A 25,517-nucleotide genomic window follows, 5' to 3' on the forward strand; every position below is an offset into this window, starting at 1 on the left:
TCTGACTCCTTTCCCAGTACGAATACATGGTACTGAACTATTAACAGAATAATTCCAATTAGACATTTCTACATTAGTTATGGGAGAGAGAAGAGTAGACACAAATATCATCAAGATAGCCATCTAAAATATCTAATACACTTGACCTCAGAGACTAAAAGAGAGCTTGGATGCTCATGAATCCCACCATATTGCTGCAACACCACAATAGCATTTTTTTCAGACTACAGACATCAAACACAAATCCAGACTAACATGTCAATTAAAATACATACCAAAACCAAAAGAAAATAAAAAACAAAACCCAACAGATTGTCAAACCTCAGTATCCATCCAGTATTACACAAACACACATGCATCTGACATCCTATACCTTACCCTAGCTTCTCTTATGAGATTAAAACTGGTTTAAAGTAGAATACACTGACTTAGATTTACACTGATTTGAGACTTAAAACTGATAAAATAACTCTCCTAAAAATACATCCATAAGAAATAAGATAAAATTTTAAGTACTTCAACCAAGACATTGTCTCCAAACCAGAATGGACTAGACAGACAAATATGTGAACCAATGTCAAAGTCTGAAAATGAATTGCATAAATTCAGAAAAGCAAGTATATAAAAGAAAAATGATAACCTCTAAATGGCTCAGAATAGTGATTCTAGAGAAATCTCTGTCTGTCTAATCTAATCTAATCTAAATCTAATGTCTGTCACTAAACGTGAAATTCATTTGCAGTAAAACTGCAAGCCTTAGACAATACAGATTTCCAATGTCTTCATTATTATTTCTTATTAAAAAAACCTGTTATGGTGTTCATTTGAACACTGCAAACTTGCTGAAGTCCAAATAACTCCCTTTACCCGCCCCCATACATACTCACTACACTTCTTACCCTGGGATGCTGATACACATTATCAGAACTACACAGCGCTTCCTTTTGAGCCCATCAATGCCATTCATTAAACTAATAATAATATTTCCTCATCTCAGGAGCTGAGAGGGCTCCCTATGCAACACTATTTATCCCTTGGAATAAAAGGAATGAGATAGAAGTTATAAAAACTATTAAATGCTCTGATTGACTAGCAATATTAAATATGATCAAAACTGCTCATATACCTTACAAAAGAGAAATGTAACGTTTATGTGAAAACACTGCCTTTCCTTTAAAGTAAAACTGCTTAATGCCCTATAAATCACTTTTTTATATAAGCATTGGTAATATAGTAGGACGTTCACAGTGAAGATCCCATGACTCTGCAGTATGCTGCATTGTGCTGCAGCAAATCGCTATCTTCTACATCACAGTCATGCTGCAGCAGTAAAAATTTTCTAATGGTCTATCAAAAAACCTAAAATATGCTGAGGTGTAAACAATCTAAAAGTGACTGAGTGATAGACACAGAAAGGCCACATAAAGCAAATATTTTTATTAATCTCCTAAGTGTCCTGTCTTTTGTTACAATGGGAATTTCATAAAATAAAATTAGATACCAATTATCTCACAGACTCACTTCAATATTTACTGTTTATTTAATAAATTACAATACTACCTTAAATACCTGTATTGTTCAAAACCTGCTCTGAAACTATGAAGCATGGGATATTACAACTTCTGATTTAAAAATCAGCCTAGAATGAAGACTTTAAAAAATCTGTTAGTTAAATCAACTGGCAGCAATTTTGACATTTCTCTTCTATTAAGTCTAAGGGATTACAAAATACCTCTTAAGTTTAAGAAAAATCCTGCTCCTCCCTCCCTTCCCCTCCCCCCAGTTAAGTGGCCTCACACTTTTCTTTTGTGGCTCTCTCCACAGCAGGGTAGAGGGATGTTGGTGAAAAAACAAACTAAGTCCTGGTCTACACTGCCATGCTGGGTAGACGTGAGATATGCTAGTTACATAAAATAACTAGCATATCTCACGTTGATGTGCTTACATCTATGAAGCGCGGTGTCTTCACGATGCTACATTGATGGGAGAGCATCCTTCCACCTACTTTCTACCTTTTTGGGATGTGGACTAATTCAGTCGATGGGAGACCACTCTCCTATTGCTGAGAGGATCTGCGTAGATCTGCTCAATCGATGCCGCGGCATCAATGCCTGCCATCGTAGCACTGTAGACATGCCCTCAGTGGCAGAGCAGGTGTGTTAGAAACCACTACTAAGCATAAGGGCAAAGAATGTTGTGGCAGATAGCCGGCTTCACCATAGTGGGTCTCACACTTTTATCTCTGTAGTGAGCCAAGGCGTCACCAGTCACCCCGTCTTCCCAGGGAGGCAGTAGGGACCCGGGCCCACCCGCTCCTCCGGGTCACAGCCCAGGAGCCCTAAGAGTAGCAGCTATGTGCTGCTGGCACCGTACTTGCAGCTGCAGTCTTTTCTCCTGGGCTAATTTCCCCCCTTCGGTCCTTCTGGCTTCTCAGGCCCTGATTCTTTGCTGCCTGGACTGGGCTTTCTTACCCAGGCCCCTGTGCCTGAGGGAGTATCTCAGTCCTGCCAGGGGCAGGTTTCCCACTCCTGGGCCTAGTATCTTTCTCAGCATTCCTCTTTGCTCCTTCACACAACTCTGCACTCGTCTCTGCTCCTTCAGACAGCACGGCACACCTACTCCTCCAGCCCACGCGCTGTCTGTCTGGAGCAGAGGGTTTTTATCAAGTACCTGGCTGGGCCTCAATTGGCCTCAGCTGCTCCTAATTGCCCTCTAATGACTTCTAGCCAGTCTGCATGAAACAGAGCCCTGAGCATTCTGGGGCTTACATACCTCCCTTCGAGCACTCTTCCCAACCAGGTCCACACCTTCCGCCTCTAGGCCCTGCAGAGACTCCTCTATGGTGCAGGTAGTCTGGCGTGGAGCCACTTGGTGCACACCTTCCTCTGCCGCCTCCGAGAGCTCCGATACGACCAGCAGCTCTTTTATCTCCATCCGAGAGGCCTTCTGCGAGACCTCTCCAAGCTGCCAGTCTTCGACAGGACCTCCTCCAGACCCGGAGGCTGGTCTCGGCCTCCAGGCCCCTTGTGGTCACCGAGGGGGAGGATCTCCTCGCTGAGCTCCTGCCACACAACCCCCAACTCCGTGTGCAGGTGGCAGAGACTCCCTCAGTGCTATGGAGGTTGCTCCTGGCAGAAGTCACCAAGATCGGAGATCTCCGGGACTACGACCGGGGGGATGGGGTGGCTCCCCAGGCACTGGCTTGACACATGGGGCTCTCCACCCTTCAAACTTCTCGGCGCGTACTCCAGGAGATGAGGGCAGCCTTGGCCCCCACTGCTTGAGTCTACCTTGAGTAGGTCTTGAGAGAGGGCACCCCCCGCCTCTCTCCCTCAGTCCCAACCCTCCGGTGTTGAATATTGGGCCCCGGCCCCGCGAGCCCCCCTGGCCGCCCTCTTCCCACGCACCGAGCTGGCTGCACAACCTGCAGCCGGTCCTCTTTTGAACTGCGCTGTGGGACCATCTCTACATGCTCGTGCTCCACACCCTTCACTTCCTCGCCCTCATGTCCTGCCCTGACACCAAATGGCAGGACCTGCTGCCACCTACGGAGGGCGAGGACCCCCGGTGGGCCAGTCTTTACTCCACCTTGACCCCACGGCCTGCCGGGGAGATAAGTTGGCGGCTTCTTCATGGAGCCGTAATCATGGGCATGTACTTGGTGCGGTTCACTCCTCGCCCAGACACCTGCCCCTTTTGAGGCACAAGGGAGACCCTGGTTCACATCTATCTGGAGTGTGCCAGGCTGCAGCCCCTGTTCTGGCTCCTCCAGAACCTCCTGCTGAGGTTCTGGCTGCACTTTTACCCACACTTGTTTTTATATGCACACCCCATCCGTGGCCCCACAAAGTTGCGGGATCTCCTTGTCAACCTCCTCCTCGCCCTGGCCAAAGGGGCCATCTATAACACCAGGAAGAAGAGGTTGGCTGGGGGGCGCTCTGTGACTGTGGGGCCTATTTCTGTTCTTCTGTCCACTCACGCATCCTGGCAGAGTTCTTCTGAGCAGCATCCGCTGGCTCCCTTGACACCTTCCGGAAGCGGTGGGCGCTGTCCGGGGTTCTCTGCTCGGTGTCCCATTCTGGTTCCCTCTGTTTGACCCTTTGACCCTCATGCCCCTTCCTGTTTTTTCATTAGTTGTCTCAAGAAATCAGTTGAGTCCCGGGTCCAGTGGCTCCTCCCCTTAGGCTGGGGGAAGAGCCTTTAGCAGTGGGTGGGTGCAGGAACTCAAATAGTAGCACTTTCCTACTGCCCTCTGCCCTTGCTATATCACAATGAGTATGAAACTCTGACTCAGTGCTGCAATGAAGGTGAAGTTAAGAGACTTTCATCTTCCTGCAATTAATGATAATGGCAAAATGACTAATCCAGATGATGGCAGCATCTTCCCAACTTCTTCACTTATTATCTTTGGAGGCTGCGGAAGCTTCTTCACTGGGTTTTCAAAAGGAGGCTAGATAGCCATTTGTCTTCAATGGTTTAGACACAACAAATCCTGCATCTTTGCAGGGGGTTATACTAGATGATCCTTGTGGTCCCTTCTAACCGTATGATTCTATGATTCCATGAGAGATCCCTCAGGGCAGGCAAACATCTATTTCTATGCTCTAGATCCTCAGTGAAAAAAACCAACAATAAAAAACAGAGCCACTTAAGAGAAACTGCTAACCCTACCATTAACTACCCATATAGCACCAGTATCTTGCTGTTGACAGTGTTACAGGCAACTGATAGACCTAAAAGAAGTAATGTTTGTACAACACCTAGCACAATGGGTCCCCCCTCAAGACTGGAGCCTGTAGGCACTACTGTATCAGAAGTAAGTAATAGATATTTGATCTTTGTCCATCACTAGAAGGACATCATTGACCAAAAGTCCAGTGAAGATTCCAAAATTATAGCCAAAACTGAAACTAGACTGATAGAGGTCAATGAAAACTGTGGATTCAGCTACTGCCACAGCTTGCTTGCCACAACTACAGCAAATAACAGATTTTTTTTTTTGTTTGCTAGCCAAAGTGAAAAATCCAGAAAAAATTTGTTTAACTTTGAACTAAAACTGAATTTTCAGCTTTTCCTTGACAAAAGAAGCAACCAAAAATATCTCTGAAGGATGTTAAATAGAAGCTACTAAAGATAAACATTTTTAAATCAGCAGGTCTCCAATAGCTTGCATTCAAGAGTTTAAAAGAGCTGGCTAAGGAGCACACTGGACTGTTAATGTTGATTTTCAATAAGTCTGGGAGCACTGGGAAGTTTCAGAAGACTGGAAGAAAGTTATGTTGTGCCAATATTTAAAAAGGGTAAATTGAATGACTTGGTAATTATAGGCCTGTCAGACTGACATTGATCTTGGACAAGATAATGGAAAAGCTGATATGGGACTAAGTTAATAAAGAAGTAAAGGAGGGTAATATAATTAATGTTAATCAACATGGGTTTATGGAAAATAGATCATGTCAAACTGACTTGATATCTTTTTTGATGAGATTACAAGTCTGGTTGATAGAGGTAATAGCGTTGATATAATATACCTAGTGTGACAGGGGCTACCGGAAGGTAGTAGAAGGACGCTATATTAGCCTAAGAATGGCCAAGGCCCTGTTCCCCTAGCAGCTGCCCAAGGTTTCCCTCAGGCTGATTAGGGCCAGCTGAGACTGATTAGGGCCAGTTGAGGCCAGGGTCAGCTGAGACCAATTAAGGAATGCCTGGGAGCAGATAAAAGCTCCCTTCCAGGCAGGCAGGGTGCTCTTGAAGTTTGGAGAGTTTGGAGGTCTGGAGCTTTGGAGAGTTTGGGGAGAAGGAGAACGAGAGCTGTGAGCGGCAGGAGCCAGAGGAAAGCAGGGGGGGCTTGCCCGTTGGAGTGGCTACTTATCCCCAACGAAGATCAGGGTAGGGAAGCAGCCCAGAGAGGAGACTCACACAGTGCCTTATAGCAGCAGCCAGCCACTGCTGTCAATTAGGGTCTCTGGGCTGGTATCCGAAGAAGAGGGCAGGCTCGGACACCCCCTACCCCAACCTTAGAACCTAAGGTCCCGAGGGCACTGCTTGGCCTACTTGGCCTGAAGGAAGATGGGGAGGAAGCGAGATGGCCGCCATCTTAAGACTGGTGGGAGCCCCGGGCGGCCATTTTGTGCCCAGCACACTGAAAAAGTGCTCGGCCCACGGGAGCACGAAGGCCACCCTACCACACTAGATTTCTGTAAGGCATGGTACTTGGTACCGCACAACATTTTGATTGAAAAGCTAGAATGATATAAAATTAATTAAATTAATTAATTATAAAATTAAATGGATTAAAAATTCGCTAACTCATATGTCTCAAAATGTAATTGTAAACAGGGAATCATCGAATGGGTTTGTTTCTAGTCCCACCTGGATCATTTCTTTGCAATACACTATTAAATGTTATCATCAATTACTTGGAAAGAAACATAAAATCATCACTGATAAAGTTTACAGAGATTGCAAAAACTGGGGAAATGGTAAATAATGAAGAGGACTGATCACTGATTCAGAGTTATCTTGATCACTTGGTAAAATGAGGGTGAGCAAATAATGTGCATCTTACTATGGCTAAATGTAAATGTATATATTTAGCAACAAAGAATGTAGGCCATACTTACAAGCTGGGGGACTCTATGCTGGGAAGCAGTGACTCTGAAGAAGATTTGGAGGTCATGGTGGATAATAAACTGAACATGAGCTCCCAGTGAGAAGCTATAATCAGAAGAGCTAAAGCGATCCTGGGATGCATGAATACGGGAATCTCGAGTAGGAGCAGATAGGTTATTTTACCGCTATATTTGGCACTGATGTGACCACTGCTGAATGACTGTGTCCCGTTCTGGTGCCCACAGTTCAAGAATGATGTTTGGAGAGGGTTCAGAAAAGAGCCATGAAAATGATTAAAGGATTAATTCTGGGAGCATATGTAATTCCTCGGGCAAGTTAGTGATAGAAAGTAGGGAAGATGTTATTTGATTTGTAAAAATTTACAAAATCATATTTTCAATGGTGTCACCATCTGCAGCATGGTAGGGAGGGACTCCCTACCAACCCTCCAGTAGCTCCCAGATTCAGGTCCTTTTGATAACACATAATCGAAAATGGGCCAAGTTGTGTATCATTTGAAAGCCCTTTCTCCCACAAAAACAATAATAACAAATATGACAAACACAGAATACTTAAGTAGATATATTCGAGAAAATGTTTAAAAATAAACATTTTAAAATTATATTTTAACACAGGTATGTCAAACATGCAGCCCCCACAAAGTTAAATTGTAGCCCTCGACTGATGGTACTGTTATCAGATAATGCTCAGAACATCATACCTGATTAATTTTTTAATGTTACCAATTACTCTAAATGGAAGAAGTGCTTCAAGTTAATAGGCCATCATCTGCAAAAAAGTGGTTCAGAGGTATTGATTATCAGCTTTCTTTATTAACCAAAAGAGTTGTAATGAGGCACTGATTCAGACATCAGCAACCAGTTGAAGATTATTGGAATCTATTTGCAAACTACAAGCACATAGTTTCATAATGTAATTAATTACAATCCCAAATTAATTTCTCACAAAATCTTTGCTTTTACTTTGGTCTTAATCATTTTTAAGCATCAGTGGGGAGACAAAGAGTTCCGATTAGTAGCTGAATCTTTGGATAATACCACCAAGTAGGACTTGGTTAAACATAATGCTCAGTGGTACATGAATATGCTGTAAGAAGTGCACCCATAAAATGAATTTGGCAAGCTTGGAGAGGAACTACATCGAGACTCAGTAAAAGTTGAAGAGGCATAAAAGCTGTGGGCGAGACCAGTTCCATACTCCAGTTTACTTTCCCCTCTCAATGACCTTTTGCACATGATAGAGAGCTGCAATATCACAGAACAGATCAAGCAATTTGATGAGGCTGAATTGGTGACAAAGCCAACTTTCAGGATAGTGTGCAATATATGAAGATGGTTGAGTCTTTGTTGTTCTTTATGTGATCTGTCAGGACTGCTAATTGGAATTTGCATCTCACAGCAGTGGAAGACTTTGTGAAATATTTTTTAGTTAAGATTTAACCAACTGTTCTGTGGTGATTGCCTGGTACCTTGATGAAATAAGAGCTGTAAAAAAGTATGACCCTGATATATGGGAGGAATTGTGAAAATAAAATTGGGTTGTTAAAACGTCACCAGTTCCCTTCTGTGCATTTTGTTCAACTCTAGAGCATGAAAACAGTGCAATGAAACTCATTGACTGGGTTGATGGGCATAACATGGCATCCAAATGCTCTATCCCAGTTTTCTCCTGACAACCCCTTAACTCCATTGAATTTTAAACAAACCGTTAATCATGGCTGAGATAACTTCCCCAGAAGTAACCAAGTACCATCGATACTCATTAGGTGCTGTTAAATGCCAAGAAAATTTTAATGCTATGAGCTTATTTGCACAGGCAAACCATTCACATTTGATGGACTAGAGTTCTTCAATATTATGATGAAAACAGTCTTTAGTGATGAGATAACTAAAGTTGTCAATCAAATGGCTACTTTGGATAATGACTTGTATGCAGCCTCCAAAACCTAAAGAATTATCCTAGGCACCATCAATCTATGTGCTTCAATCAAGAAGAGACTAATGAGGGGCTTGAATGCAAAAAAGAAAGTCAGAGTGAAGGTGACAGACTATTACAGAGCTAAATACAGACAAATCCTTGTTTGCTTGTCTCATGGTCATGTCCAGATGAGACTTTTGGAAAGTATGAGTTCACCATGGTACGATGATCAATGTTTGAATGTGATGGAACAATGCATATGTGCCAAGTGAAAAGCAAATCAATGTCCATCTTGCATGGTCTTTCTTAGCCAGTATCTACTGATAACATGACCTGTACCTTATGAAAGCAGAGGCCTTTCAGTGTAGCAATCATAGACGGCAAGGATGAGGTACATGCTCTTAACAAACCAGAAACTCTTAAAACCTATGAAGATTTGGCCAAACACTTTATTATGAGACTACAGAGAAAATACTGGAGCTATGATGGAGCACCTTCCATTTGACATATATGCAGAGGAATCAATTAAAAGTATTATGAGAAAGAAGAAACTCCATGGCATTGCACCTGTCCAATACAAAATCACTTACTCCACGAACATCTCTTATGTCACAATGAAGAAGTTACTGTCTCATACTCTCACGAAGAATGAGTTAACCACACACATTGCAGGAAAAATGCTACGCTAAAAGAATTTCATCCTTGCATGGTATAATGAAGCTGCTGTCTTTCATTGTTTAGTGGAATTTATTTATAGTGCCCAAGAGGAGGCTGACCCTAAAATTATCTTGCATGCCATCAATGCCATAGAGAGAGGTGCCACTAAATGCTAGATTTTTACACAAGACTCAGATGTTCTAGAGGTCTCTGTGAGACGCTGTCCAAAACTTACCCAAGATTCTGTTTCTGTGCCTGCTGCTGGGGAACAGAATTGCTGTATATCCCTCAGAGATATGTTCCTATCACTCAGACCATTAAAAGCTGCCACATTGCCAGGTTTCCATGACTTTCAGGATGTGACGCTACTGGAAGACTGGCTGGAAAAGTCAAAATATCTTACTGAGATGCATTTGATTTAGCCTCCACAGACTAACTCCTTAATTTGAAGGTGTTTGGAACAGCTGAGGCAGTCACTGATGAGGTCACAAATCCATTGGAGGCATTCATATACTGAGTTTACCACATGAGAACCAACATTATGACGCTTGCAAAGCTTTGTTGATGGATGATTTTGAAAAAGAAAATAAACTGAGAATAACTGGCACCAACAAGAGGTGCATTCATACCTGCTATCAAGCAATGGAATGGCTATGTGATGATCAAGCACACTCAAAACTACTCTCCCCTATCGGGCATGGATAGTTCTTGGAAAATGTACTGATGGCACCAGTTATGTGTTAAATACCACACACTCCTGAATTAGTTCTACAGCTACTCAAATGCTTTTATGTAAAGTCCAGATGCTCACCACCCTGCAACCGTTTGCCCAGCACCCTTCCCTTTCTATCACTAACTTGCCCACAGAATGAGATTTTACTATGTTATGCTCCAAGTCTAATTAGAAAACAGGCCTTACAGTAACAGACTAAAGAGCTCACTCTATTTAGCTTAACAAAGAGAAGGTTAAGGAGTGACTTGATTAGAGTCTACAAGTATCTACATGGGGAACAAATATTTAGTAATGTGCTCTTCAATCTAGCTTAAAAAGATACAACAGAATCCACTGGCTGGAAGCTGAAGCTAGACAAATTCAGACTGGAAATCTAGTGTACATTTTTAACAGTGAGGTTAATCGACTATTGGAATAATTTACGAAAGGTAGTGGTGGATTCTCCACCACTGATAACCTTAAGACTGGATGTATTTCTAAAAGATATTCTCTAGGTATTATTTTGGGGAATTTGTATGGCCTGCATTATACAGGAGGTCAGACCAGCTTATCACAATTGTCCCTTCTGGCTTTGGAATCCATGAACATTTCATTCAGGTTGAACAAACTGTTTCAACACATCATTTCAAAAGTGTTGATTTGAAACTACATGTCGAAGGGGTTTTTTCCCCCTCAAATTATTTTCCCCAAATTTTTTTCGGCCAAAAATATTTGCTGAATTAGACCCAAACTCAAGAATAGGTTTTGGTGTCCTGAAAAAAGCATTTTTCAGCAGATATAATGTTTACCAAAAAATATTGCTCAGCTCTAGTCACAAGCTTCTCAATAAATTAGAGATAAGACAATGATCAGTGAGATACTCAGAATGAATAGGTGTTTGCTTTTTTAAAGATAAATTTTGTATTGATTTTCAAAAGAAATAGACAGAGAAAAGTAAATGATTTACATCTTGTGTAAATTTCCAAACAGTGCATCTTTCACAGTATATCCAAGAGAATTATGAAATATTACAACTTGTCAAAGCTGCAAGACAAGACAATAAAAGACCAGACAGTGCTACACAGACATAAGATGTTAGTGTAGGGGTAACACTAATAAAATAGAAGAAGACTTAACTATGGACAAGAGGAAAGGAGGGAACAGTATTTAATCTGAACATTTTTAATCCAAATGTATCTAGGAATGGGGTCCAAATTTCTCTGAATTTATATAAGTGCTTTCTATGGCGATAAGCTATTCTTTCTTTAGCTGCTAACTCATACAGGACCGAATACTACTGCTCTATACTGGGCATAATTCTTCTCTTCCATTTTTGTAAAATCATTCACTTGGTAATCATTGCAGCCCTCAAGAACCAAAATCTTTGTGGTAGAGTTAAATCCAATTTAGCAGGTAAATAACCTAGGACAGCGGTTCCCAACCTGTGGTCCGCAGACCCCTGGTGGTCCGCGAGGCTACTACAGAATTATTAATATACAAGTTGCATAATTGGGCACTAAGAGTAAGAGAAGCACAAAAATGTTGCTTTTATGTCAACCCTAAAAACATCTGGTTGTCTCTGAAGCTTTCATTTTCAACTTAGTAGTGCACAATCCTTTGACTATGTCAGTAATGCTCATGAAAATTATGCTGGTATATACTTAATGAAAATGGAACACATGCTGGGTGAGATACTTCATGTGTGTGTGTAGTGGTGTGTGTGCATGCTTAGTATGTTGAGGGTACTACAATAAAAATAGGCAGTAATAATAATGATGACAAGAAAATAAATTCTACTTTCAAGTTTGAGTGTGTGACCAATAATGAAAATCTTTAAATAGTATAGAATAGTATCTCTGATATGATGCAATACCAAATACCTCCAGTACGTGAATAATTAGTATTCATTTACAATTGTCTTGCAAATGTATCATGAAAATTTATCAGTCCAGGTACAAAGTCTACTCAGTCACTTTGTCCCATTATGGTGATAATGAAATGGGAAATTTCTTACCCTATAATTTCTTTTCTGCTAGCTGTGTCTCTGTAGTGAGGCAGAGTGGCCTCCCTCCAAGCCTCAGATGGAGGGACCATTACAATCTCCATGGTGGGTGGAGCCAAGACAGCCCCATCCCTGCACCAGAAGCAGAGGGAAGGGACAGGAAGTATAAGAGGTGGGCCCTTCAGCTCAGTTGGGCTAGAATCAGTGAAGGAAGCAGACATTTCTGGCCTGCTGCAGGATTCCTGACTAGACCCCAAGCTGTGTGACTCTCTACCCTTGGAGGAGGAGACCAACAGTGGAGAGTCGCTGCTGGGACTGTCATCCACCACTTACCCCGTAGAGATGAAGGACCCACAGATTACAGAGTCACACCAATGGACTGGGGTAGGAAGTAGCCCAAGGGAATTAGACATTAGTCAGGTAGTGCTATCGCCATATGAGTCAACGTGTCTCAGCCGGATCCCTACTGACCCAGTGGTGGGAACCCCTGCCACTGTTAGGGAACTGGGCTGGGACCTGGTGGACCCTCGGGTGGCAGCCTACTCACCCTAGGCCGGAAGACCCATGCCTTGTTTGTGGCTTGCCCCTGCCAGAAGGCTGCAAGCCCCTGTCTGATTTAGCTAGGAGACTGGGCTACAGACTGCTTGATTGTTTATTGCTCTGCCCTGCCCAAAGGGCAATTGCCATTGACTGTGTTGCTGTCTGCCTTAGCCAGGAGGTAAGGTTAAAGACTGCTTATTACTCTGCCCACCCAGAAGGTTGGAGCCCAGATTGTGAGTACTGTATGCCCTAGCCAAGAGGCCTGGGCTAAGGACCACTGTTGTTGATTGCTTGACACAGCAGGTTAGAATGGCCTCTCTCCAAGCCTGAGATGGAGGGATCATTACAATTCTGTGATGCTTGCGCTGTTCCCCTCCTCTTTGCAGTTCCAGAATCTGTTCACTGTGGCAGTATAGTTCATGCTGGCTATGCCCCTTTTGCCAGTTGGCCAGCATAAGAACAATTCATATAATATGCAAGAACTCTTAGAATATGATAATACCAATAATGTTAAAGTCAACCAGTGAACAGTAAGCTAGCCAAACAAGAAACTGGAGTCATATAAAAATAATGTTATCCCTTGGCTAATGAAGCTATTCCAGGTTGGGAGAATTGTGAGAGATACTGCTAGCAGAAAGGAAATTATTGGGTAAGAAAATTTTCCATTCTACAACTGACTCCCACAATTCTGTGATGCATGGGAAGTAGCGAACAGCGAATATTGAGTAGGGAGGGATAAAGAAAGACAAATAGAGAATTCTTCCCTTGAAAGTAAATGCCTGAATGGTAAGTTACTTTTTCAATAGTGCACGCAGCAACTTTTTTTCAGAAGGAAGCGTCTGCAGAAGACAGAAAATCCACTTTATAACATTTAATAAAAGGTATTACTAAAAGATCATGTTGCAGCCTTACAGATTTCTTCAGTTGAAGCACAAATTTGTTCTGCTCATGATATCGCCAGACATCTTGTAGAGTGTGTCTTGATTCCTTTTAGAATAGGCTAGTCTGATGACTAGAACGCCCCCAAAATGCACAACTTAATTTATCTGGTCAGAGATTGTTTGGATGCCCGAAGACCTTGTCACTTTGGGTGAAAGGGCACAAATAAAGAGCCTGATCTCATCAATTCTGTGCACTTCAGGCAAATCTTTAATGCTGTACATAGATTATTGTACATGTTTTCAATAGAATACTGTGGATTTGGACAGAATGATATAGGGGGATCATGCTTTGCAGGAAATGGAAAGAGGAATTCACCTTTATGTTACCATGGAACACATAATGTGGCTCTTGCATGCATACAACTACTAACTCACACTCATCTAGCTAACATGACAGTGAGCACAAAGTAGGTTTTGATAGATAGAATGGTATGACCATTGCCAAGAGGGTAGGTTGTTAGGGCTTTTAGTACCAATAAGAGATTCCACTTAGGAAAGATTGGTCTGACCTCAGGTCTAACCAGTATGACTGCTCTAAGAAATCTTGAGACTTGACTTGATTGAGACTATTTGGCCAAAGACCCTGAGAATCCTGCTTGTAAAACACTGCTTATGGCTGCCTAATGTGTTATGGTGCTGGGATGAAGATTCTTGTCCAAACCATCCTGAAGAAAATCCAGAATAGGTGGAATTCCAGAGTCCTTCAGGTTTGTTTTCTTTTTGACACCATGAACTAAACCATTACCAGAGAAGAAAGCTTTTAATATGGAAGTCCATGTGGAGGTCAATAGAGACCCAATAACTTTGGAGGATAATCTGAGTACAATTAATACTTCACTCCCAATAGCTAAGCTCTGAGTTGGACAAAGCCTGGGTCTAGATGAAAAATCGGATCTTGGTAAAGGATGTACAGTCTCTCTTGTATATACAGGGGAGGTACCAAGGCCACATCTACTAAGTCCAAAAACCGTGATGTGCTCTCTGCTTGCATGCAGCTAGAACAATCAGCTTTCCTTCCCCTCACCTTATCTTCTGAATCACCTTCTCTAGAAGTGGAAGTGGAGGGAATGTATAAAGCAGGCCCTTTGGCCACCTTCTCCAGTGACCTGGGATTTACTTCCCTGCTACTTTGGCAGCTTCCTGTCCTTATGACTAGCAAACAGTTTGACTGCTGGAATGCCAAACTTGTGGCTGGTTCAGTGCCTGAATCAGAATGCTCTCCTTTCTCAGCAGTGGAGTTGTCATCTGAGGATGACTCTCTTTTTGTGTTTCCTGTGGTGTGTGGGTTTTTTGGGGGGGAAGGGATCTGCTTTGCAGAAATCCCTGCATGAGTGTAGCCACATTAGAGTCTGTTGCATCCCTTTTTATAAAAAGCCTTGAATACTCTAGATATCCATCCGTGTCCTCACCCTCTGGGTCCCAGTGCCACTGTTTTTGAAATGTAGTCCTGTTGTGAGAATCCCAATTCACACTGGGAATTAGGCAAGCTGTATGGGAGCCCTACTTTTTTTCCTCAGGGACCTGAAGACCCACTTGGGTGGGTTAAAGTTGGATCACTTGAGAGATTATTTTCTTCTGGGCAAGGTCTTCAGGGTAGGGGACAGGGAGTTGACATTCCAGTCTGTCTTTGAGCCCCGGGCCCTGGCAGTGTGAGGGTCAGCTTGCTGTGAACATCTAGGACATAGGTTGCCCTCTGAAGAGCCTGTAAATGTTACCTCACATATAGAGCACCATTCTGATATAGCCAGTGTTTGTGGAACAGCCCTGGCATTGCCTGGGGATGGGTCGACAGAGGACTCCCAGATGGGTGACACTGCAGTGGTGGATCTGGGAGACTGAGACACCATGCTGCCAATTACCCAATCTGGTGGAGGAGGAGGAGGCAGAGGAAGATAGCTTAATTGCTCACTACTGTCTGAAAAACAAACTAAAAGTAAAGCCAATAAAGGAAATAGTGGCTCTTTGCTTTGCTCCTGATCAACTACTACCATGGAGGCAGAAGTTCTGGTGCCAAGTCAGAGAAAGAGAATAGCCAGCATGGGCTATGTGGTAATGCTGATCTGACTCCAGAGATGCAGAGAAGAGGGGAAAAGACCCTACCTCACAGAATTCTGGCAGATGCTTGGCCATCAAAGCAAGTTACTCATTCTAAGCAAGTAGTATTTCAAATGTTTACACTATTTAAAACATTAAAAATGTCTCACAATTAAATAAATCCCACAGCAGAACAGAACTCAAAGCAGGTGAAGTGACTCAGATAAACATTTTACTTATATTACTGATGGAGATGGAAATAATTATCTCAGTGTGGTCTGATTTTCTTATGGAAATGCATATTTATGAACAGATATCTGGTCTCCCTGGCTGGTGATATTTCAGATTATATTAACAAGCAATACAAAATTTAAAACTTACCAGGGAACTGATCATGCGTTGAGAAGAGCGTGCAATATTGGCAGGGAGGCCGAAGAAATCAGGTTTATCATTTTCTGGAAGGCTTTCAATAATATCTCGGTAATCCTACAAAAACAGGGAGAAGAGTATAAATAATTGTAAAAGTTTTCTGTGCAATCACAGCTCATGAAATCAACAGTATGTGCTGAAAAGAATTCCAGCAATATATTTTCAAAATGTAAACTCTTATTTCATAGGATTTATGATTAATTGAATAACACCGTTTTGTGGACATCACTCAAATAGTACCATCACTAAAATGGAGAATTGACTCAAGCATATGAACACATGACATGACATGCCATAGAAACTGTTAATAATAAAACACTGTAGTGAAGTAGAACAGAAATCCCAAATTGCTTCAATTCACAATCAGCAAAGAACAACTCCGATTATAGTGAAGTTGGTTAAGTAAAAAAACAACAACAACAACAAAAACTGATTTCACTATACAAAGGCTCTCTGCAGCACAATTATAAAACTTCAACAGATCAGTTTGATGTATATCCCGTATTGCTATTAACACCATATTTAAAGTTTTTCACTATTTGGAATTTGAATTTGGAACTACTAGTCACTTCCTCCTTCATGTTGTGGTCCAAAGTGAGATACTTCCACTTACATTTAAATCTTTGTCAAGCTACCATTTATTATACATAGCTCATTAAAAGATATAGCTGTATGGTGGTAGAAGGGGCAGAGTAGAACCAGCTCTGTGTCTAAAAGCCACTCGAGCTACTGTTCTGGTACAAGGCATTAAGGGCTCATCATGGGTGAGGGTGGAAGGAACATGAAGCAGGGTGTCCCTTATTACCACTCCAACAGCATGCAAACCAGGTGTCTGGAGGCCTGACCATATCCTATAACCAGCAGATCATGTGCAATTGGGTTGGGCCCTGATCCTGCAAACATGTTTAATTTTGCTACTGTAAATAGGCCATTAAAATACTGAATCATAAAAGGTCTGAATCATAAATGGCATACATAAACTATTTCTCAGAGTTTCCTCAGAGTCAATTTTAACCCTCGATGCCAGCGTGTCACTCTCCATGGTGGAGAGTTAAGACTACTCTCTACGATAGGGAACTGGAATCCTTTAACATAACACATTCCTTCCCAGCCTGCCTGTTCTATATCCCACCTGACCTCTCCATCTGCTCATTTCAGATGACACTGACCATCTTTCAGTTTCCACATAATGGACCACTGGCTTTGCCAGCTTTTTCTCCCTCACACACTGTGCTCTCACTCCAATCAACTACAACCTCTTAGTCTTCCACAACCGAGCTGAAATTTAAGGTGAGATTCACTTTTCATAAATTAATGTAAGGGCCAAGTGGTGAAATCAGGAACAGCAAGACAACAATACAAAGTATAACAATACAAATTGATGCAAACTTGTTCCTTCTGTAGCTGCAACAAAGCCAATATGTTGTTACATTTCTCACAGGTCCCATTAAGAGGGATGATTTGTTAGCCAAATATATTTCTCTCACAGATCTGTTTCTTCCACCTACTTCATTACTGTACAGCACATACAAAAACTTTAATCAAGAAAACATCATAAGTTAACCCTCTGTTATTTCAAATTTCTCTAATATTTTTATCATTCTATTTTTTTTTTTGTGTCTCTTATTTTGGATCTTTGTTCAATATATGGATCTTGATCATAAATTTTCATCAATATCAAATCTCAAAATCTTCAAAATATGAAATGCTCAAGGAACACATATTTAGTGCTTTTCCCTGTTAAACATTAGCATTAGTATTTATTACCATTAGTGTTATAGAGTGTAGTCCTACAGTGATTGAACACCTTTAGCTCCAATTAATTTCAGTGGGATTTAAATGTATGCAGGACCTTGCAGGAGCCTGCCTTTAATTAGTACATTAATTTGCTAATTTAGTACTGTAAGAAAAAAAAAAGATTTTGGTGTCCATGTCTGATATCAAGGCAAGCATACCTACCAAAATGCTGCAGGAATTGGGTAGAGAGATGGAATATGGGAAGCTTGTCATCTTCTTGCCCCTCAGATTTAAACCACCAATGACTCTGGAATTAAAAAGCTGTTCCAGATAGGACCGCAGGACTCTCATATCAAAGTAATTATCTATGCGGCCTCCATAAATAGCATTTTCGAACAGGCCATGCACGAACTCCCACTGAAAATCTTTGGAACCTATAAGTTAAAAAATATTATTGTCACATTGACCTTTTTTTTGCATTATATGATGAACATTTCCTCTTATTATAGCTATCCTTTGGTGAAGCAAGGAAATACAAAGAAAGCCTATAAAGTAATACTCATTACTAAGCATGTATTTCTTAACTGAAACCATGAGGTAAAATAAAATAAACATAATATGTAAAATATTAAATGTTCCAATAGCTATATTGTAAATGTTTGCAAATATTTTTCCTGTGATACAAGTGTAAATTAACATGTTTTAAATTCTACCAAATGACATGAATAGTGCAGACGTCTTGGGGAACTTTTTATCATAAACCCTGTTTAGTTGGAGAACAAAAGTACCTTCTCACTAGAGGCCATTACCTATTCAATTATGGCCTCCTACCTCTTAATCCCTTGTCATCAGCCTGCTCAACTCCCTTAGTTCCAAAGGATCTTTAAGCGTGTTACAGCCATATCACTTTGTGCTGTGATTCCATCTGACCTCACAAAATAAGCAGGGTGACTGAACTAATACTCTACCATGACAAAGAAAGACATTGTTACTGAGATGCTGGCTTTTTGATGCCAGGCAAAAAGACGTCCCAATTATTTGTGATCACTAAAGATCATATGACACTGTTATATACTATGTTTAAAATTTAGGATGTTAAAATTGATGTTCTGACCAAATTATGTTCAAGTCATTACATTTTGCCTACTTAGTTGTATTCTATAGTTTCAAATAAAATGTCTTTCCCCTCATTTCTTGTCCCAAACTACTGTGAAGTGTTAAATCAATGCCACACTTCACCCAATATATTGTGATTTTTCACCATCTTTTCCAGCGGGTGGAAAAGAACTTTGAGATTCTTTGAATGAAAAAGTTTGGTATTACATGTACATTATTAGTGTTCATTCTCACACTCCAATTAGAGCAGGAAAAACTGCCCTCACCACAATAGTTAATATCCAGGGCCCAAAGTCTCTTGATAATATATTCAAACTGTTAAGGCTGCACGTACATTGCCTGAGTTCCAAAAGTACTACCACTTATAAATCCCATTTAAATCAACAGGAGCTAGAGATACTGAACACTTTTGAATATCGGGTCACTAGTTTTATTGGCATTTGGAACTTAAAAAAAAACCCTTGAGGTTTTCATTTAAGTAAGATAAACAGAGGATCAAAATTAGAGGTGGTTGGAATATTTTCAATAAAATGATACACATCCACAAAACAGCATATTTCAGTAAAATATCATTTCAGCTAGGGGAAAGGGGTTAAAAGAGAGACACACACTGGTTAGGTTAGGTTAGTGGTTAGGGCATTGGCCTGGGTTGTGAGAGACCCAGATACAAGTCCCTGCTCTGCCTGATTCTGGGTCTCCCACATCCCAGGCCAGTGACTGAACCCACCAGACCACATACAAGCATGCACACTTACTTCTGTGACAATGTTCAAAAGATTTTGTTTTCAATCCAGTGCAGAACAAAAACAAATTTTAAAATCTCAAAAGTTGCACAGAAATAGGATTGTCATCCCCTGGTTAGCTCTAATCAAAATAGGCAAATTATAAAAATATCACTCTATGGTCTGCTAATTTTATAAAGATTTGAAATGGAAGACACGCAGAAATATTGGACGAGGCAAAGAAAGGAATCAACAATCCTTAAGGAGTTACTTACCATCAAAGAGTCCATCAATAACATCATACCCTGCACGGAGATCAGATAAAGAAAATTCATAAAACTTGGTCCAACCCTATCATTAAAACAAACAAACACAAAGTTAATATGAGTTATGGGTCAAGGAGCATTAAATGAACATGAAAAAGTATACAAAAATAGCTGCTTATGGAACATATATAATAACACCAGGAAAAAATATCTACACCACTGGTTTGAAACCGTAATTTCTAGGCTGCTTCTCAGAGATACAGACAGTCTCACAGACAGACGGGCAGCAAAGAGACAAAACAACAAACATCTCTATCAATGTGTTTAATTTTACATAGGCATACAGGCTAGATGACATCAGCTGTATGCCTACCTGTGTAGTAACTGACTATTTTTCTATAAAAATAAATATATTTTAAAAATTCTAGACTAATCAGCAAGGCTTCTTGAAAATGATGCACATGAGCATGTAACTCTCTCCCCTCCCTAATTCTGTTTGTTGCAACTATGACTCATTGGTAACTACGACTAGACACTTCCTTACTCTTGATGGCTTACTGAATTTCAGTTGCCTTTCAGACTTGATAAGCATGTCTGCTTCTTTTAAGCACTACCTACAACACGTCAACCATTTTACTCCTCATCTTATTTTACCTCTATACTCAGGGGAAAAAAAACAGAAAAAACTATGCAGCAAGCAATCACTGTCACTGTTCTTATGGCTTGTATGATGCCTGCAATGTGTATATTCTTAATTGCTGGCACAGTATCTAGATCCTTATTTGTTGGTGATTGTATTATTCTTTGTATAGTATTAACATGTACTAAGTAATTTACAAACTGGTATAAAGAAAAAAAGTACCTGTCCCAGAATGTTTACACAGCAAAGAGACGTATGGGAACAAAGGGGCATATACAGCACATATTAAATAAATTAAAAACTAGCTGACTGATAAATCTCATTGTTAATGGGGGATCATCAGCAAATAGCAGTGTTTCTAGTGTGGGTTCTGCAGGGAACTATTTTCATTTCAACACTATTAGAAATTCTAAATTCAATGATCTGTAAGAAAATTTAAAATCATTGCTGATAAAGTTTGTCGATGAAACGGAGAGAGGTGAGGTGGAAAATAATGATGAGGAGGGTCATTCATACAGAGTGTCCTGGATTCTTTACTAAAATGGGACCAATCAAATAACATGCATTTTAATATACTAAATGCAATGCCCTACATCTAGGCACAAATACCTTAGGCCATACTTTCAGGATGGGGGATTGCATTCTGGAAAGCAAGGACTCTTAAAAGGATTTACAGGTCATTGTATATAATCAACTGAATAAAAGCTCCAATTGCAATTCTACAGCAAAGAGGGCTAACAATCTTTCAGTATAGAAAAAGGAATATTGAGCAAGAGTAAGGAGGTTATATTACTTCTATGTTTTTTATTGACACCACTACTGGAACACTTATCCAATTCTAGTGTCAACACTTAAAAAAAACATGCTGAAAATCAGACAAGGTTCAGACAAGAGCTACAAAAATGATTTTGTGTCTGGAAAACATGCTTTAAAAATAGAAGGCTAAAGGAGCTCTATCAAAGAAGAGATTGAGAGGTGACTTGATCATAATATATTATCCACAAAAGGAGAAGATAACTGCTATTAGAGGGATCTAATCAAGCAAAGACATAGCAAAATTCAATGGCTGGAAGTTCAATTCAGCAAAATTCAAACTGGAAAAAAAAGGTAACATTTTAATGAGGGTAATTAACTAGTCATCAGAATAAGTTAGTAAAGGATATGGCAAATTCTCCATCATTTGGAATCTTTCTTTGATGTCTTTCTAAAAGATATGCTGTAGTTTCAACCACTAGTTACTGGGTGAGATGCAGGTATCGCAGGGGAAAATTATATGGCCTGTGTCAAGCGGAAGTGAAACTAGATGAACATAACAGGTTCCTCTGGCCTTGAAAAATGAGTGGTAAAGTTTAGCATGTTTCTTAATATTTCCATGATTTTTTGTGAGGACTGTTCTAATTTGAGGTTAAATTTTAAGTGCTCTGGATCTCTGAATAGAAGTTTAATTTTAGAAGCCTTTATGACAAAGTACATTTTGAGAAATGACTAGAAGGAGGAAAGTGTAGATCATCTCAACATCTTCATTTCCACGGTGGACAGCATGCTGATTTATTTTCTTGTGGCTGGTCATGTCTCTGTCCCATACAAATCTGATCAATGTTATTATACAATATTCTCAAGTGTTCTAATGTTTGAATGTCACATTCAAAACCAAACTTCTGGTCATAATTTACTGCAGTGATGCTGTAGGTCCTTCAATGGCACCATTAGTCACCTCTGTGATAAGGGTCATAGTTCATTTAAACAAAGACCCAAAAAGGAGAAGAAAAACAAAACCAGAACCACACAAGATTCCAAACATTCCTGCCTAAATCAACAGACAATAAAACAGTCACGGGACAGGTTCATTTAGCCACAAGTCCAAATAAAAACAAACCAAATGGAGGGCAGCTTTCTTTTGTCTAGTCTAAACGCCCACAAACTACACAGAGCTGCTCCCTTTAGCCAAGGATCCAGATGGTTAAAAAAACAAGGAAGTTCTTACTATGGTTACATTCCCTGGGCTTCAGTATAGTTCTTCTCAGTACAAGCCAGGTAAATGTTTCCCCACTTCTTCCTCCCCCACAACCAGGATTTAGGTTCAGGAGGAGACCAGACATCATCCTTCCTCCCTTGGAATCACCTTTTCCTTTTTATAGCTTCTACCACTGAGGAGGCATAGCTGTCAGTTCTACCTCCCAACATTCTACAGGTCCCAGCTCCGCCCTCCAGGTTTGGCAACTCAGTGATCTTTAAGGGCTAGTTTCTAACTTTCTGTTTAGTGAAGAGGCTTTTAATGCTCTCCCAAATCAAGCAAGGAGGGAGCACATATACCTTGTCACAGGGTCCCAAACCCGTATCAGGATCAGCTAGCACAGACCTCTAAGTACATGAAGAGTGCCACTGGAACAAAAGGAACTCTGAAAAGGAGTAGAGGTCTGTGCTATCAAGTCTGAGTTGTGCACCGAGGCCATACTCAATAATTAGGATCTCCAAATTAGTAGCCACCAAAAATTCCACATAAGTAGCTACATTTATCATTTGTGCATGCCAAAACATACAAAAAAGTACTTATTTTATTTTAAGCAGCAAACTTAAAAGCTAATAAATACGTTATGAAATGAAAGAAAACATTTTTGTAAACAAACAAAATATTTACAAGAAGTTAGAGTACTTACCTGAGGGATATAATTTCTTCTTTCTTGGCATGCAGCATGAAACCAGGCCAAACTAAAGAGAGCATGGGCTCGAGACAAATTGCCCTTTTTACTAATCTGCTCTGGAGTCCAAGATTCATAGGTTCTCATCAAGTTCTTTTTTAGACCTGGAGGTGCCTATGGTAGAGGAAAAAAACGTAATTGTGTGTGTATATATATTTTGCTAAATAACAACAACAAATATATAAAGTTACAATACAGCTAAATATCTAATGCTAATTAATTCCTAAATCTTCAAAATTAACTTAATTAGATTTGGAAAACAAGATAAAAGGCTGATTAAGGAATTACAGCAGGTAGCCTAATAATAGAATCATCTTATGCTGGAGATAATGTTGACTCACTGAAGGGAATTCTGAGCAAAACATTAAATAATTTAGAGGGACTGAAATCCAGTACATGAAAGATTAAGGGAAGACCATCATCTTGAAATGTGTTCATTTAAAAAAAGACTGAATTCAAATTTATTCAAATACAAATCCCATTTTTTGTTTTACAATCACTATTACTATTTGTTTCAATAAACCTTAGTGGTCTTGATCAAGGATCAGGGCTGCCTGTGCTATGTATATAGGCATACAACATACATATGATAGACACAGTCTCCACTCAAAAGTACAAATCAAGAGACATAGATATAAGATGTGGGGAGACATAGATATAAGATGTGGGGAGCACAAGGTAACAGTGAGAAAATTATGATTACTGTATTAAAAAGGTAACACTATATACCTGCTGCCCAGCCATTATCAAATGTTTTTTGTATGTATAAGAACACAAGAATAGCCATATTGGGTCAGACCAATGATCCACTTAGCCCAGTATCCTGGCTTCTGATAGTGGTCAGTGCCAGATGTTTCAGAGGGAATAAACAGAATAGGGCAATCATCAACTGGAGAGGTAGTGTCAAAGGGGAGCTAGGTTTAAATCGTGTTTTCTTATTTTTAAAGATTTTTTCCTCTCCTTTGAAAAAGAGAAAATGTTTGGCTAATCTCGCCTACTTACAGAAATCTTAAGATTACTTGTAACAGTAGCAAAATATTTTCTGACTGATTTTTTTTAACAAGTTGATGATTTGCCTTTTAAATAAATATGTACATCTTGATCAGATGATGATTAAGAGGCACAACCATATAACAATCACCAAAGAAAACAAGCCAAATCAACAACTAGTGTCCTTAGTAAGAATAAGATGTTGGGCTTACATGAAGAGATAAGGGAAAGTATCAGCACAATTATGTCATTGTAGAGCCTCAATGATTTTCGATGTTGTGGCTCCAACAACACCAAGGAGATAGAACATCAGGAAAGGGGCTAGAATCTCAGAGACTCTATGGGTGGTGAGTCTCAGAGACTCTGTGGCTAGTGTGTTATTAAGCCACACAACAGTGGTAAGAAGGTGTCCCTATCCTAAGGGCCTAAAGTAAAAACTTCACTCAGCATGGAACTGGCCTTATTTTGGAATTCAGAACACAGAGCTATGCCCTTGTAACATGGAGCTGCAGGGGTCCTGAACTCTGTTGGTTCAGGTGTTCCTGAGAAGAGCATCTGCTCTGTCCATTCCTTGAATTACCTCCTTTTTGTGGCACAGGATCATCTGCTGTCAGAGAAGAAGAGCAAAGGAATTTAAGAGGTACCAAGAACAGCAAACTATGTTCCAGTAGGCCAGCCCTAGATCACCAAAGACATCAGTGAAGTGTATTCTGGAGAAATGGCAATCCCACATGTGCTGTGGAAGATAGTGTCTTTCCAAATCAAAACACCAAGGGAGCCCTTCTCTGACAGATGCAATCAAGCAATTTCTTTTCAGTGAGTACCATCAAATCACAGAGGGTAACTAATGTGCAAATATCACCCAAGCCTGCTTTGCATCTAAGGACAGAGGAGACACCAATACCTTCAAAGCACCTCCTGGCCAAAGTGCCAAACTTGGAGCATGCCCAAGGTGCCAATGCCAAGGAGCTGAAGTTCTGGTGGACTTTATCTACAGGTTTGATGGTTGAGACCTTACCTCTGAAGCTTGTGTGGTAAGGTATCTCACTTTCTGACAACTATACACCAGCGTGAAGGGACACCTCACCTTCTTGGCACCCACACAGCATGTTTAAAGCACAGGCATGATGAGGTACTTCATCGATATGCAATGCACCTCACTTCTATGTGCTGGTGAGCTGCCTTACTACCAAAGATGCTCCAGTGTGCCTTATCTGTCAATTGCTAAGGTATAAGTGCCAATGTGCTGAGGTAGGGATACTGAGGCACTTCTCCAGACTGGTGCGTACAGGCAGAGATGCTGATGCATTAGACTGCCTACACTGCATAGCTAAATCTGAGTCTCCTTTGACTGGCATTGATGTATCCATGCAGAGACTCTGAAGTGTAGACTGCCACTCCTGCCTCACACTCATGCAACTAGGTTAAAGTACAGATAACCCATTGCCTGGAGCTGATACCGCAGGTCAGATATGCCTCTTC

The 25,517-nt window shown here is 40.6% G+C and overlaps 1 protein-coding gene across 3 annotated transcripts in view; it reads right to left on the reverse strand.

Annotated features, from left to right (window-relative positions):
* Positions 1–25,517, reverse strand: part of DYNC2H1 (dynein cytoplasmic 2 heavy chain 1) — a 410,146-nt gene that overhangs the window by 157,885 nt on the left and 226,744 nt on the right. For all 3 annotated transcript variants that reach the window (XR_010923568.1, XM_067567730.1, XM_067567720.1), the window contains exons 79-82: positions 23,004–23,159; positions 19,716–19,791; positions 17,825–18,036; positions 15,818–15,922 (exon numbers count right to left, since the gene is read on the reverse strand). Coding sequence is in view for 2 of the 3 variants with exons in the window: in XM_067567730.1 (XP_067423831.1) it covers positions 15,818–15,922; positions 17,825–18,036; positions 19,716–19,791; positions 23,004–23,159 (549 nt within the window). In the remaining variant the exon portion in view is untranslated. The remainder of the gene's footprint in view (positions 1–15,817; positions 15,923–17,824; positions 18,037–19,715; positions 19,792–23,003; positions 23,160–25,517) is intronic.

The sequence above is a fragment of the Emydura macquarii genome, unplaced genomic scaffold, assembly GCF_026122565.2.
Source record: "Emydura macquarii macquarii isolate MOO-44397 ecotype Brisbane River unplaced genomic scaffold, CSIRO-AGI_Emac_v2 contig_318, whole genome shotgun sequence".
NCBI classification, from domain to species: domain Eukaryota; kingdom Metazoa; phylum Chordata; order Testudines; family Chelidae; genus Emydura; species Emydura macquarii.